The 16,444-nt window shown below is 38.6% G+C and overlaps 1 protein-coding gene across 1 annotated transcript in view; it reads right to left on the bottom strand.

Annotated features, from left to right (window-relative positions):
• Nucleotides 1–403: 403 nt before the first annotated feature.
• Nucleotides 404–16,444, bottom strand: part of rfwd3 (ring finger and WD repeat domain 3) — a 48,046-nt gene continuing 32,005 nt past the window's right edge. The window contains exons 10-13 of the mRNA XM_051690362.1: nucleotides 10,699–10,875; nucleotides 10,325–10,539; nucleotides 4,807–5,024; nucleotides 404–719 (exon numbers count right to left, since the gene is read on the bottom strand). Of these exons, the coding sequence (XP_051546322.1) occupies nucleotides 576–719; nucleotides 4,807–5,024; nucleotides 10,325–10,539; nucleotides 10,699–10,875 (754 nt within the window). The 3' untranslated portion in view covers nucleotides 404–575. The remainder of the gene's footprint in view (nucleotides 720–4,806; nucleotides 5,025–10,324; nucleotides 10,540–10,698; nucleotides 10,876–16,444) is intronic.

Genomic DNA, 16,444 nt, shown 5'->3' with positions numbered 1-16,444 from the left:
CAGCTGGAGTCGCACTGACGGCGCCTGCAAAGTGTGAAATGCAAGAACATGAAGGTGGCTGTTATAGCTTGAATTGTTCTGCAAGTAGGACAATTCCTTATTGCAGAAGTTACGTATGGTTAGGGTGCATGATTAAGTAAAAAAAATGTAATGCGTTATTTTTTTGTATAAATAATTGCACGTAATAAACGTTAAATCGACAGTTTTATTCTTTTTATTTGATTCATCATTTTAAAATGTACATCTCCTCTAAAAGTTTTTTAAAAAGCTTTCACAAACTGTCACAAAAGTATAAAAGCATTTATTGTTTCAATAAAGCAATAAAAAATTTATATAAATGTACAATGAACACTGATTGCTCTCAAAACAAACATCACCAATAATGAAGTGAAACAATGTAAAAACTACTTATTTGCACTTTAATAGAGATAGAATACCAAATGAGAAAACCAAACATATAAACCAAACATAATACACAAAATATAAAGTATTGAATATGAAATTTAACTCGAGTCAATACAAATACAGCAGCTGTTATAGTGCGTGGTAAATACTGCGAGCAGCATTCTTAAATGTCACTCCCATTTATAGACCTTTAGCATCTTCTCAGTGAGAGAGGCCAGATAGCTGCTCTGGTTCACCTCAAAGGGGCAGATGTCCAGCACAGGAAGGTCTGCTGGTAGTTTCTGAAGCAGAGCACCAGTGCCAGAATCCCATACCTGCAGACAGAACACAGAAAACATGGTGAATGTGTGCACTATCAAGACTGCATTAAAGCGAAGTCATGGTATCTGCAGGTTTGAAGGAATTAAATGCAAGACTTTAAAAAATAAAAATAAGACCACTTTCGCAAAGAAACAAATGGTTTTAAAAGGACGTTCAATAATTAATTAGCAAGTCAATACAAAACCACTGAGGAACCTTGCTGCATGATCAGTTATGATATATTTTGAAAATGGATAATATAGTATTATATTAAAAGATATATTATGAAAATGTTATAACCTTTATTATAATTGATGTATATTATTACATATTAAATGTATCACTTTGAGGATTCATTTTGTTTTACATAAAAGTAATACATTTCTGTCCTATTTACTTTCCCTTCCCCTGGAGCTTTTATTTTGACACTGAAAGTACTGTGTTTTGACTGTTTACAAATGTTCCACATCTGGTAAAACGCTGTCCTCTCCTTTTCTGTTATAATGTATGCATTTGAAGATTTGTATAATGACTTGTAGCGGTTTCTAATGTTTGGAAACGCGCAAAAGCTTGAACCTGCAAGTACTTTCACAATGCTTGTGAACTGCTCTAGAAGCGCTAAAAACATGAGCCCATTCGTGCGCAGAACAATGCGTCACCCATTTATATAAATATGAAAATAAAAATGCATACCCTTGTGTTAATTTTGTGAAAAACTGTGTGAAACATGCCTTTATTATTTTTAAATAGACTTTTATTCAATGCCTTTCAAATATTGACTCTATTTGGCTACAGTGGCTGTGGGATTAAATGATGGTTCCACTGATTAAAATAAAATAAGCCATTTCAGAACAGACAGACAGACAGACAAATGCTCTTAACAATAATTAACTTAATACAGTTATGGTCCCCTGACGAGGGGGGTGGTGGAGGGTATATACAGACAGATAGACAGACAGATATATAATTATATACAGTTGTGCTCAAAAGTTTGCATACCCTTGGAGAATTGGTAATATATGTACCATTTTTAAAGAAAACATGAGTGAGCAGGCAAAACACATTTCTTTTATTTCTTATGGGATTCATATTCAACTGTAGGTTATAACAGAATGGTACAATCTTAAAACAAAACATGGCAACAAAGAAAAAAATGAAATGACCCGTTCAAAAGTCTGCATACCCTTAGTTCTTAATACTGTGTATTAATTCCCTTTAGCATCAATGATAGTGTGCAATCTTTTGTAATAGTTGTCTATGAGGCCCCAAATTCTTGCAGGTGGTATAGCTGCCCATTCGTCTTGGCAAAATGCCTCCAGGTCATGCAAAGTATTTGGTCTTCTTGCATGAACCGCACATTTGAGATCTCTCCAGAGTGGCTCGATGATATTAAGGTCAGGAGACTGTGATGGCCACTCCAGAACCTTCACCTATTTCTGCTGTAACCACTGGAGGGTCAACTTGGCCTTGTGCTTGGGGTCATTGTCATGCTGGAAAGTCCAAGAGCGTCCCATGTGCAGCTTTCGTGCAGAAGAATGCAAATTGTCTGCCAGTATTTTCTGATAACATGCTGCATTCATCTTGCCATCAATTTTCACAAGATTTCCCCGTGCCTTTAGAGCTCACACCCCCCAAAACATCAGTGAGCCACCACCATGCTTCACAGTGGGGATGGTATTCTTTTCACTATAGGCCTTGTTGACCCCTCTCCAAACATAGCGCTTATGGTTGTGACCATAAAGCTCTATTTTGGTCTCGTCATTCCAAATTACAGTGTGCCAGAAGCTGTGAGGCATGTCAAGGTGTTTTTTTGTGGCATTGGCGCAGTAAAGGCTTCTTTCTGGCAACTCGACCATGCAGCTCATTTTTGTTCAAGTATCGTCGTATTGTGCTCCTTGAAACAACCACACAGTCTTTTTCCAGAGCAGCCTGTATTTCTCCTGAGGTTACCTGTGGGTTTTTCTTTGTATCCCGAACAATTCTTCTGGCATTTGTGGCCGAAATCTTTCTTGGTCTACCTGACCGTGGCTTGGTATCAAGAGATCCCCGAATTTTCCACTTCTTAATAAGTGATTGAACAGTACTGACTGGCATTTTCAAGGCTTTGGATATATCTTTTTATATCTTTTTCCATCTTTATAAAGTTCCATTACTTTGTTACGCAGGTCTTTTAACAGTTCTTTTCTGCTCCCCATGGCTCAGTATCTAGCCTGCTCAGGGCATCCACGTGAGAGCTAACAAACTCCTCGACTTTTTATACACAGACACTAACTGCAATTTAAAAAGCCACAGGTGTGGGAAATTAACCTTAATTGCCATTTAAACCTGTGTGTGTCACCTTGTGTGTCTGTAAAAAGGCCAAACATTCAAGGGTATGTAAACTTTTGATCAGGGCCATTTGGGTGATTTCTGTTATCATTATGATTTAAAAAGGAGCCAAACAACTATGTGATAATAAATGGCTTCATATGATCACTATCCTTAAATAAAAAGACAGTTTTTTTGCATGATCAGTCACATTTTCAAAATCAATGCCAAAATTTCACAGTTTCTGCCAGGGTATGCAAACTTTTGAGCACAACTGTATATTTTGTAGCCATATCGCCTCATCCAACTGACGATTGTGTAAATGAAGCTTACACCTAAAAAAAAAAAGAAAAAGGATGCACTTCTCGGCCGGTAAAACAGTACATTCTTTTAGGTTTGCATGCAAGTAGTATGAATAGATTTCGGACATACTTATCCGGGGACGTGGGCATTGTCTTGTTACATCATATATTTGGGTCACAACAACAACCACGAAAACTATCTGCTCTGGTTTTGTTAAAGAAGCACCATTTAAGCACAAGCAACAATTATCTTGGTATATAAAGCACTTTCAGTTGAGAAGCGTTTTTCAGTTGTTTTGAACGTGATGTCGTCTCAGCTCCCGAGGGATTATGGGATCGTTAAGTGTCCAGTCGATCCGCACTTCAAAATCTTGCCGGAAATAGTATATCATCCGGGTGTTTCTCGCTTACTGCTTCATGAATACTGTGGATTCTGACATAATACTCCATTGGCATATTATATAGTAAGGAAGTATGGATATTCGGACGCAGCACTAGTGTGGCAGCGACTTAAACCATAACAAATTATCCATGGTAATTCCACTATCGGCACAATAACATTTTGATTTTCCAGGTTATCAGCCAATAACATTGGCTGCCAATAGTGCATCATAAGAGCAAGTTTTTATACTTTGATGAAAGACCATGGAGACAATTTTTTTTTTTAACTCTATCACCCCCTTGAGTACTTTAGTCTTTGCTATATTTCAAGTATATACAATAGGACCATTCACAGCGTTTCTCCTAATCAAGCATGACACGTTTTCCAGTACCAAGTAAACTTTTGGTCCACATGTTTATTATATAGCTGTGAAGTAGGACTTTTGACCAACCCATAAAAAAAAAAAACTAAAAAATTTTTTTTTTACGCAAACGACCAAATGTTGCACGTCACTTGCTGACACTATTGCGTTACACTTGGTTAAAAAAAAAAACGTATAAAGGTGTGGTCACGTTTAACTTCGCACAGTGAAATTCAGCTGGCAAAATACAGTCATCCCAATGCGAATCCGTGTGATCGTTAATTTTGCACGATGGACTTCCGGTGGCGAATAAATTCCCTCGCGGATTTTGTGTCGAGTTTAAGTTTGGTAACCTATGACAGGCGAATTCACCATGTTGACCAATAGGAAGTCACTTGGTTTGGCAGTGACCTCTGTGTTGGCGGTTCTTTGTACGCAGCTACACTGAATATTCACATGGACGAGGATATCATGTTAGCGGCGAGTTTCTTAATAACTTTACTCTCCCAGAGTATAAACCACAGCAATAAAAAGAGGCTGCTCGGCAATTATTTTTGCTGGTTTCACACACGTTCAACGTCCTTCCACGCCTTCTTTGACAGCTGAATTTTGCCATGTAAAGCTATGTGACTACGCCTTTATGCACTGAATTTTGAAATACAGATACTCAAAAGTTTATATATTTTGCAGGAATGCTCCTGTGTAGAATATTATCTAAACCAGAGGTTGAGAAAAGAAAGGTCCCTCACCATGGTTGAGTTGGTCCCCTCATCTCCAGCACACACTAGAGAAGAGCCTTCCCCAGATGGACTTTTAAAGACAGCATTCTTGGTGAGTAGCTTGCCAGAGGAGCCAGCAATGAAGGTCTGGACTGGGGAACATGAGCAGACAGGAGGCTGGCTGCAGTCTGACTGAGGGCTTCGGCTAAGCTCCATTAACACTGAGCGCAGTGACGGGTTTGCACGACCTGGACCGTTCAGAACCAGAGAGAAATGAGAACATGAGGAACAAAACCCATTACATCTACAGGTAATGGCCGATTAATAGGCCATTTTGAGATTACTGCATAACTATGCCCTCCTAGCCAATTAAAGGGATAGCTCACCAAATAATATAAATTCTGTCATCATTTACTCCTCCCCATGTTGTTACAAACCCATGTGACTTACTTTCTTCTGTGGAATACAAATCATAAAAGGAGACATTAGGCTGAATGTTTATCTCATTCACCAGTCACTTTTACAGCATCTTTTTTCTATACAATGAAAGTGAATGGTGAACGAGATTAATGTTCCACCTAACATCTCCTTTTGTGAGAAGCAGACCAAAATGTAAGTCCTTATTCACTATAAATCTTGATATACTACCCGACTGGAACACAATGCAAGCTTTAAGATGATGATGCTGCACGCAGTTGCCATAGGGGCCATATGCGATGCGGAAGACAAATTACAATTGTGATATATCCTAGTGTGATGAATAAACCACAAAAGGCTGAGATTTAATTAAATATACAGTCTGAATGTGCTGCACGCTTCAAAGGGAATACGTGAAGCCGGCCACTCATACACTGATAACACCTTATCATAAATATCACTTGTGCTCTGTGTTTTTAAGAGATTAGACAGCAAAGCGTGCACTAAGCATGCAGCACATGTAGACGATATAATTATTAGTGCTGTCAGTCGATTAAAATTTATAAAATTGCAATTAATTGCATAATTATTTTTATCACAATTAATTGCAGATTTTGAAAGTGCTGAAATCTGAGACTACACAGCTGAAGTCAGAAGTTTACATACACCTTAGCCAAATACGTTTAAACAGTTTTTCACAATTCCTGACATTTAATCGTAGAAAACATTCTCTGTCTTAAGTCAGTTAGGATCACTACTTTATTTTAAGAATATGAAATGTCAGAATAATAGCAGCAGGACTCCAGACTAAAAAAAATGACTTAGACTCAGCATAGATTGGCTCCTAAACTGAAACATTAAGGAGTCAAATGGCTGTTTTTAGTTGCCAAATCACAGAAAGCCTCGATTTAGATTGCTGTTCAGAAAAAAGATAGAGAGCCAAAGACAGCCGATAACCCATTAATCAAAGGTTTAATAAACAGTAAACATAGTTGAGAAGATAAGTTTGCATTCCCTTTTGTCTCATAAATGTTCACACCCCTTTCATAATTTATATAAGATACAATATTTTTTACTGCTCTTCAGAATCTACATTACAGATATTTACATATAGTATAGTATGCATATAGTAGTGTGTTGTCTTCTTGAGCATCAATTAATTTTTGCACCTTGTGTAATAGTGTGCAAGTCCCTCAATTGTCCTAAGTGTCAAAAGCTTGATTTTATATATACACAGTTCAGTCACAACATTAAAACCACCTGCCTAATATTATGTAGGTCCCCCTCGTGCCGCCAAAACAGTGCCAACCCGCATCTCAGAATAGCATTCTAAGATGATATTCTTCTCACCACAATTGTACAGAGCGGTTATCTGAGTTACTGTAGAATTTGTCAGTTCGAACCATAAATAAAATAAACTCTAGAGACTACTGTGCGTGAAAATCCCAGGAGATCAACAGTTACAGAAATACTCAAACCAGCCCATCTGGCACCAACAATCATGCCACGGTCCAAATCACTGAGATTTTTTCCCCATTCTGATGGTTGATGTGAACATTAACTGAAGCTCCTGACCCGAATCTGCATGATTTTATACACTGCAGCCACACGATTGGCTGATTAGATCATCGCATGGATGATTGTTGGTACCATACGGGCTGGTTTGAGTATTTCTGTAACTGCTGATCTCCTGGGATTTTCCACACACAACAGTCTCTAGAATTTACTCTGAATGGTGCCAAATCCAGTTCTGTGGATGGAAATGCCTTGCTGATGAGAGAGGTCAACAGAGAATGGCCAGACTGGTTCGAACTGACAAAGTCTACGGTAACTCAGATAACCGCTCTGTACAATTGTGGTGAGAAAAATATCATCTTAGAATGCTATTCTGAGATGCGGGTTGGCGCTGTTTTGGCGGCATGAGGGGTACCTACACAATATTAGACAGGTGGTTTTAATGTTGTGACTGATCGGTGTGTGTATGTATGTGTGATTATATATATATATATATATATATAATGTTTTAAAATATTGCCTTAGTCTTTCTTTACTGTTACCGGATGGCCCAGACACAACAAGAGTGCAAATTGAAATCTCAGATGCAGTTTATTGTGCTACTCCAATTCCAATCAATAATTACCAGAAGGAAAAAAAGTGGTAAATATGGGACTTTTAATTATCAAGAAGCCCCAAATACACATGGGACTCTTATTTTGAAATGTCTGCACTCCCAGTTGTGAGCTCAAAACTGATTCGTGGAGAAAGTGAATCTGATTCAAACTGCTAACCTGAGCTCCTGAGTTCAAACCCTCAATTCTTTTCGGGTGATTCATGAAAAAGATCTGGTTTAAAAGAGTCATTTGGTCACAACTCTCTTGCACTGGGTTTGTTGTTGCATGCGGTGCAGCGAGCTTGCACAACAGAATGGGAGAAAAGAGGTGCGAGACACACTGGTGCTCTATAGATGTATTCAATAACTCACAAGATGATATCTGACAAAACCGCATATGAGCGCACACAACCCGACTGTCGCCAGTGGCGACTAGAATTTAAATGATTGTCGCAATCAATTACTTTTGGTCGCATTTGCGACAATTTTAGTCGCAGTCTGGAGCCCTGAGTAGAGAGAATTATTTATTTCAGCTTTCATTTCTTTCATCACTTTTCCCAGTGGGTCAGAAGTTTACATACACTTAGTTAGTATTTGTTAGCATTGCCTTTAAATTGTTTAACTCTACACAACATTTTGGGTGGCCTTCCACAAGCTTCTCAAAATAAGTTGCTGGAATTTTGGCAGAACTGGTGTAACCGAGATAGGTTTGTAGGCCTCTTTGCTTGCACACACTTTTTCAGTTCTGCCCACAAATTTTCTATTGGATTGAGGTCAGGGCTTTGTGATGGCCACTCCAATACCTTGACTTTGTTGTCCTTAAACCATTTTGCCAATACTTTGGAGGTATGCTTAGGGTCATTGTCCATTTGGAAGACCCATTTGCGACCGAGCTTTAACTTTCTGGCTGATGTCTTGAGATGTTGCTTCAATATATCCACATCATTTTCCTTCCTCATGATGCCATCTATTTTGTGAAGTGCACCAGTCCCTCCTGCAGCAAAGCACCCCACAACATGATGCTGCCACCCCTATGCTTCACGGTTGGGATGGTGATCTTTGGCTTGCAAGCCTCACCCTTTTTCCTCCAAACATAACGATGGTCATTATGGCCAAACAGTTCAATTTTTGTTTCATCAGACCAGAGGACATTTCTCCAGAAAGTAAAATCTTTGTCCCCATGTGCACTTGCAAACTGTGGTCTGGCTTTTTTATGGCGGTTTTGGAGCAGTGGCTTCTTCCTTACAGAGCAGCCTTTCAGGTTATGTCGATATAGGACTCGTTTTACTGTGGATATAGATACTTGTCCACCTGTTTCCTCCAGCATCTTCACAAGATCCTTTGCTGTTATTCTGTGATTGATTTCCACTTTTCGCACCAAACTATGTTCATCTCTAGGAGACAGAATTGATTTTCCCATGATATCAAGCAAAGAGGCACAGAGTTTGAAGGTAGGTCTTAAAATACATCCACAGGTACACCTCCTATCAGAAGCTAATTGTCTAAAGGCTTGACATCATTTTCTGGAATTTTCCAAGCTGCTTGCACAGTTAACTTATTCTATGTACATTTCTGACCCACTGTAATTGTGATATAGTCAATTAAAAGTGACAATCTGTCTGTAAACAATTGTTGGAAAAATTACCCGTGTCATGCACAAAGTAGATGTCCTAAACGACTTGCCAAAACTATAGTTTACTAATATTACATTTGTTGAGTGGTTAAAAAATTTGTTTTAATGATTTCAACCTAAGTGTATGTAAACTTCTGACTTCAACTGTATATATTTCTTTTCTTGTCAAACTGTATTAATTTCCATCTTAGGAAGAAAATAAAACAATATGTAGCAATATAATGCTTTATTAACATTTTCCAAACAAAGCCTTCCACAATATAAACATAGAAATGACTAAAAAAACAACACACATTCAAGTCCTGAAGTCTAAGTGGGAGTTTGACTAACTGTAAAAACTTGTCCCCACATAGGATGTATATTCATTGCAATGGGCATTAAATCTCTTAAACTCTCATCCTCCACATTATTAATCTGGCGGTAGACTGTGGCTATCCACTTTCCTACAGCAAATGTGAAGCTGCATTCATGATTCGTGTCAGGGCGGCAACACCAGCGTCGAGCGCTAAAGGCTGAAAAATACTTGATTTCTATCACAAGTCCCATCTGTGCTTGTTTTGTACATCAAATAGCACTAAGAGCTCCTTTCTCCATTTTATCACTGACAGGGAAGTGCTGTCAGATATTCTTTTATTTAATGAGATAACAACCTCTGTGGCTCTATCGTAGGAGAGAGCGTAACGGTCCATTTTAACGTGTTAAGACAGTTCCGCCCATAGAATGTCAATTGGACCACCGTGTATGCTAAGCTTGTAGGCTCTACTTGGTAGGAGGGCTTTGGTGCTGTGGCGTGTGCATCAGTGTAATGACACATTACACTGTGGACACATTACAAAGGTTCCACACTTCACACAAGATTTTATGCAGTATTAACGATAAATGTGTTAATTCTGACAGCTCTAATATTTATATAATTAAATCGCAGCCTTTTGCGCCAAGGAGACTGCGGATGTCAAGATTTATAGTGAACGAGTGAATAATTTTGGTCTGTTTAAATTATATCGCTTTAGAAGACATGGATGAAACCATTCGAGTCATATGGATTGCCTTGATGTTCCTGGTTTCGCAGAAGAAAGAAAGTTATACGAGTTTGGGATGGCATCGGGGTGAGTAAATGATGAAATCCATTTTTAGGTGAACTATCCCTTTATCAGTTATTTCACTTGTGTAACAGTTCAAAAATCTACAGACAACTCTGTGAATTGATAATGCATGTCCTTATATTTCATACCATATATATATATCAGTGAATTTTGAATAAAAATTGTGTAGTGTTTCAATTCATCAGCTTTGTGTATGTCTCATTCATTGGAATTACACTGTTTTATGGCAAAAATGTATCAAGTAAGTCTGATTCTTATCTAATAAAATACTAACTGGATATGTACCTGGTCTGTATGTGACAAGGCAATGTCTGCTGTCCGGCTCCACCTGTATGTCTGTGCAATTGCCGGATTCTAGAGGCAGAATGTGAGGCGTGTACGTGGTTCCATCCACATGCTCCCAGAAGCAGCCCCCCTCCAGCGTGCCAGCGATAAGACCACCACATGGGAACGAACTGGAGGCAGCGCGGGGGATGTAGGACAAAGATACCACTGGACAGCTACAATGAAGGATAATATCAACATACTAATCAGATTGGAACATACAAGCATTCACAAACTGTCTAAATGTAGCAAAAATGATATAATTTAAATTTGGTGAATTATTCTTTAACATCATGCTACCGTTTCACCTTAAAAAAAAAAAAAAAAAAACTGACCTGGAGCGAAGTGACGCCAACTCCTGAACAAAAGTGCTTGTGTCCCGTGTGTCGTACACTAACACGGAGCCGTTGCTAAGACCGGCATAAATGTAGTTATTGTTGTCACGGCACCAGCAGCAGCTCCACACAGGTCTGCCCGTGTTGTAAGCCTGGACCACTGTGTTGGTCATCAAGCTGTAAAGAAAAAAAAAAACGTCATGAAGCAGAACTCCTGAAAGTCACGAATGCTCACTAGTTTACTGAAGTGTGTTGACGAACTGTTGATGAAATTGCTATGCTTTTAACTAAAGTAACATTTTCCATTTAAAATATAGGAAATATATTTTAGCAATGGGTTGTACTTGAGCAAAAGTACAAAAGGCCTTGCTTAAATTAAATGGTTACAACCAGGGTATGAAAATAGCACTGCTTAGACACCAAATACGAGTACTTTTTGTGCAGTGGCAGGTAATTTGGGTCATCTGCCTGCCACTGTGGTGAACAGCCTGTAGACACACCAACGTGCAAATGAAGAAAAACAGCTGATTATATTTTGAAGAACAGACGCAAGAAAAGCCGTCGGTTCACGTCTGATTTGCTTTGTGTTCAGTGGTGCTCTAGCGTTCTCACAGAACATGCACGTGCTCAGAATTTAGTTCACTTTTTCACCGAGATTCTTGTTTTACATGCACTGTGAACACTACTCTGAATGTACACTGTATTTTGACATTCAAATTATTCCAGATATTTGTGGATGTATAAGTTAAAGTACAAAGCAAAGGACATGCAGCGACATTGGGACTATAGGTACATTGTCATGTGTAGTGATAATTCAGTACAGCCTAAGAAATGGTGCTTAAACGAGGTTTCTCTTCTCTGCACTGGGGACTGCATACCTGATTTACAATTAGATATGTTTAATACATGTTCATTTCTACTATATACACTACCGGTCAGAAGTTTCGAAACACTTGACTGAAATGTTTCTCATGATCTTAAAAATCTTTTGATCTGAAGGCGTATGCTTAAATGTTTGAAATTAGTTTTGTAGACAAAAACATAATTGTGCTACCATATTAATTTATTTCATTATAAAACTAAAATTTAATAATAATAAAAAAGTTTTTGAAATTGATGACTTTTGATTTATTTTGGATTTTGTTTAGTCACAACATAATTCCCATAGTTCCATTTATGTTATTTCCATAGTTTTGATGACTTTACTATTATTCTAAAATGTGGAAAAAAAAGAAAACAATTATAGGGTGAAAACAAAAAACAATGAAATGGGGCCTCATGGCGAAAGAGAAGTGCCTAAGTTTTCTGCCACTGAAAACTTAGGTAAACGACTGACTTTACTTATTTGTAGTAAATTGTTGCCCACAATGACATCACATTGACGTCATTTTGTTGTTTACAAAAAGTCATAGAAGTATACCAAAAATCGTGCAAACTTTTTGGTTTGCAAGCTTCTCACAATAAGTTGCTGGAATTTTGGCCCATTCCTCCAAAAAGAACTGTTGTAACTGAGTCAGGTTTGTAGGCCTCCTTGCTCGCACACGCTTTTTCAGTTCTGCCCACAAATTATTTATTGGACTGAGGTCAGGGCTTTGTGTTGGCCACTCCAATACCTTGACTTTTTTGTCCTTAAACCATTTTGCCACAACTTTGGAGGTATGCTTGGGGTCATTGTCCATTTCGAAGACCCATTTGTGACTGAGCTTTAACTTCCTGGCTTATGTCTTTAGAATTTGCTTCAATATATCCACATAATTTTCCTTCCTCATGATGTCATCTATTTTGTGAAATGCACCAGTCCCTCCTGCAGCAAAGCATCCCCACAACATGATGCTGCCACCCCCATGCTTCACGGTTGGGATGGTGTTCTTCAACTTGCAGGCCTCACCCTTTTTCCTCCAAACATAACGATGGACATAATGGCTAAACAGTTCAATATTTGTTTCATTAGACTACAGGACAAAAAGTAATATATTTGTCCGCATGTGCCCTTGCAAACTGTAGTCTGGCTTTTTTATGGCGGTTTTGCAGCAGTGGCTTTTTCCTTGCAGAACAGCCTTTCAGGTTATGTCGATATTAGACTCGTTTTACTGTGGATATAAATACAGGTGCATCTCAATAAATTAGAATGTCGTGGAAAAGTTCATTTATTTCAGTAATTCAACTCAAATTGTGAAACTCGTGTATTAAATAAATTCAATGCACACAGACTGAAGTAGTTTAAGTCTTTGGTTCTTTTAATTGTGATGATTTTGGCTCACATTTAACAAAAACCCACCAATTCACTATCTCAAAAAATTAGAATACATCATAAGACCAATAAAAAAAACATTTTTAGTGAATTGTTGGCCTTCTGGAAAGTATGTTCATTTACTGTATATGTACTCAGTACTTGGTAGGGGCTCCTTTTGCTTTAATTACTGCCTCAATTCGGCGTGGCATGGAGGCGATCAGTTTGTGGCACTGCTGAGGTGGTATGGAAGCCCAGGTTTCGTTGACAGTGGCCTTCAGCTCATCTGCATTTTTTGGTCTCTTGTTTCTCATTTTCCTCTTGACAATACCCCATAGATTCTCTATGGGGTTCAGGTCTGGTGAGTTTGCTGGCCAGTCAAGCACACCAACACCATGGTCATTTAACCAACTTTTGGTGCTTTTGGCAGTGTGGGCAGGTGCCAAATCCTGCTGGAAAATGAAATCAGCATCTTTAAAAAGCTGGTCAGCAGAAGGAAGCATGAAGTGCTCCAAAATTTCTTGGTAAACGGGTGCAGTGACTTTGGTTTTCAAAAAACACAATAGACCAACACCAACAGATGACATTGCACCCCAAATCATCACAGACTGTGGAAACTTAACACTGGACTTCAAGCAACTTGGGCTATGAGCTTCTCCACCCTTCCTCCAGACTCTAGGACCTTGGTTTCCAAATGAAATACAAAACTTGCTCTCATCTGAAAAGAGGACTTTGGACCACTGGGCAACAGTCCAGTTCTTCTTCTCCTTAGCCCAGGTAAGACGCCTCTGACGTTGTCTGTGGTTCAGGAGTGGCTTAACAAGAGGAATACGACAACTATAGCCAAATTCCTTGACACGTCTGTGTGTGGTGGCTCTTGATGCCTTGACCCCAGCCTCAGTCCATTCCTTGTGAAGTTCACCCAAATTCTTGAATCGATTTTGCTTGACAATCCTCATAAGGCTGCGGTTCTCTCGGTTGGTTGTGCATCTTTTTCTTCCACACTTTTTCCTTCCACTCAACTTTCTGTTAACATGCTTGGATACAGCACTCTGTGAACAGCCAGCTTCTTTGGCAATGAATGTTTGTGGCTTACCCTCCTTGTGAAGGGTGTCAATGATTGTCTTCTGGACAACTGTCAGATCAGCAGTCTTCCCCATGATAGTGTAGCCTAGTGAACCAAACTGAGAGACCATTTTGAAGGCTCAGGAAACCTTTGCAGGTGTTTTGAGTTGATTAGCTGATTGGCATATCACCATATTCTAATTTTTTGAGATAGTGAATTGGTGGGTTTTTGTTAAATGTTAGCCAAAATCATCACAATTAAAAGAACCAAAGACTTAAACTACTTCAGTCTGTGTGCATTGAATTTATTTAATACACGAGTTTCACAATTTGAGTTGAATTACTGAAATAAATGAACTTTTCCACGACATTCTAATTTATTGAGATGCACCTGTACATGTCTCCCTGTTTCCTCCAGCATCTTCACAAGGTCCTTTGCTGTTGTGCTTGCACCAACCTACGTTCAACTCTAGGAGACAGAATGCATCTCCTTCCTGAGTAGTATGACGGCTGCATGGTCCCATGGTGTTTATACTTGTGTACTGTTGTTTGTACAGATGAACGTGGTACCTTCATGTGTTTGGAAATTGCTCCCAAGGATGATCTGGACTTTAAGGAGGTCCACAAAATTTTTTTCTGAGGTCTTGGCTGATTTCTTTTGATTTTCCCAGGATGTCAACAAAAGAGGCACTGAGTTTGAAGGTAGGCCTTAAAATAAAGTTGTGCTCAAAAGTTTGCATACCCTGGCAGAAATTGTGAAATTTTGGCATTGATTTTGAAAATATGACTGATCATGCAAAAAAAACTGTCTTTTATTTAAGGATAGTGATCATATGAAGCCATTTATTATCACATAGTTGTTTGGCTCCTTTTTAAATCATAATGGTAACAGAAATCAAATGGCCCTGATCAAAAGTTTACATACCCTTGAATGTTTGGCCTTGTTACAGACACACAAGGTGACACACAGGTTTAAAATGGCAATTAAAGGTTAATTTCCCACACCTGTGGCTTTTTAAATTGCAATTAGTGTCTGTGTATAAATAGTCAATGAGTTTGTTAGCTATCACGTGGATGCACTGAGCAGGCTAGATACTGAGCCATGGGGAGCAGAAAAGAACTGTCAAAAGACCTGTGTAACAAGGTAATGGAACTTTATAAAGATGGAAAAGGATTTACAAAGATATCCAAAGCCTTGAAAATGCCAGTCAGTACTGTTCAATCACTTAAGAAGTGGAAAATTCGGGGATCTCTTGAAACCAAGCCAAGGTCAGGTAGACCAAGAAAGATTTCAGCCACAACTGCCAGAAGAATTGTTCGGGATACAAAGAAAAACCCACAGGTAACCTCAGGAGAAATACAGGCTGCTCTGGAAAAAGACGGTGTGGTTGTTTCAAGGAGCACAATACAACGATACTTGAACAAAAATGAGCTGCATGGTCGAGTTGCCACAAAAAAGCCCGGTTACAATATGCCCGACAACACCTTGACACGCCTCACAGCTTCTGGCATGCTGTAATTTGGAGTGATGAGAACAAAATAGAGCTTTATGGTCACAACCATAAGCGCTTGCTCAGTGCATCCAAGAGCTAACAATCTCATTGACTATTTATACACAGACACTAATTTCCATCTTTATAAAGTTCCATTACCTTGTTACGCAGGTCTTTTAACAGTTCTTTTCTGCTCCCCATGGCTCAGTATCTAGCCTGCTCAGTGCATCAACGTGAGAGCTAACAAACTCATTGACTATTTATACACAGACACTAACTGCAATTTAAAAAGCCGCAGGTGTGGGAAATTAACCTTTAATTACCATTTAAACCTGTGTGTGTCACCTTGTGTGTCTGTAACAAGGCAAAACATTCAAGGGTATGTAAACTTTTGATCAGGGCCATTTGGGCGATTTCTGTTATCATTATGATTTAAAAAGGAGCCAGACAACTATGTGATAATAAATGGCTTCATATGATCACTATCCTTAAATAAAAGACAGTTTTTTTGCATGATCAGTCATATTTTCAAAATCAATGCCAAAATTTCACAATTTCTGCCAGGGTATGCAAACTTTTGAGCACAACTGTACATCCACGTACACTTCCAATTCAGTACACCTCCTATCAGAAGCTAATTGACTAATTGCCTAAAGGCTTGACATCATTTTCTGGAATTTTCCAAGCTGCTTAAAAGGCACAGTTAACGTAGTGTATGTAAACTTCTGACCCACTGGAATTGTGATATAGTCAATTAAAAGTGAAACAATCTGTCTGTAAACAACTGGAAAAATTACTTGTGTCATGCACAAAGTAGATACCCTAAACGACTTGCCAAAACTATAGTTTGCTAATATTAAATCTGTGGAGTGGTTAAAAAATTAGTTTTAATGACTTCAACCTAAGTGTAATGTAAACTTCAACTATGTATGTATATATATAAAAATGCTGGCGGCAG

The sequence above is a fragment of the Myxocyprinus asiaticus genome, chromosome 46, assembly GCF_019703515.2.
Source record: "Myxocyprinus asiaticus isolate MX2 ecotype Aquarium Trade chromosome 46, UBuf_Myxa_2, whole genome shotgun sequence".
Taxonomy (NCBI): Eukaryota; Metazoa; Chordata; class Actinopteri; order Cypriniformes; family Catostomidae; genus Myxocyprinus; species Myxocyprinus asiaticus.
Note: the sequence above shows the minus strand (reverse complement) of the source record. Positions and strands in the feature narration are given on the sequence as shown.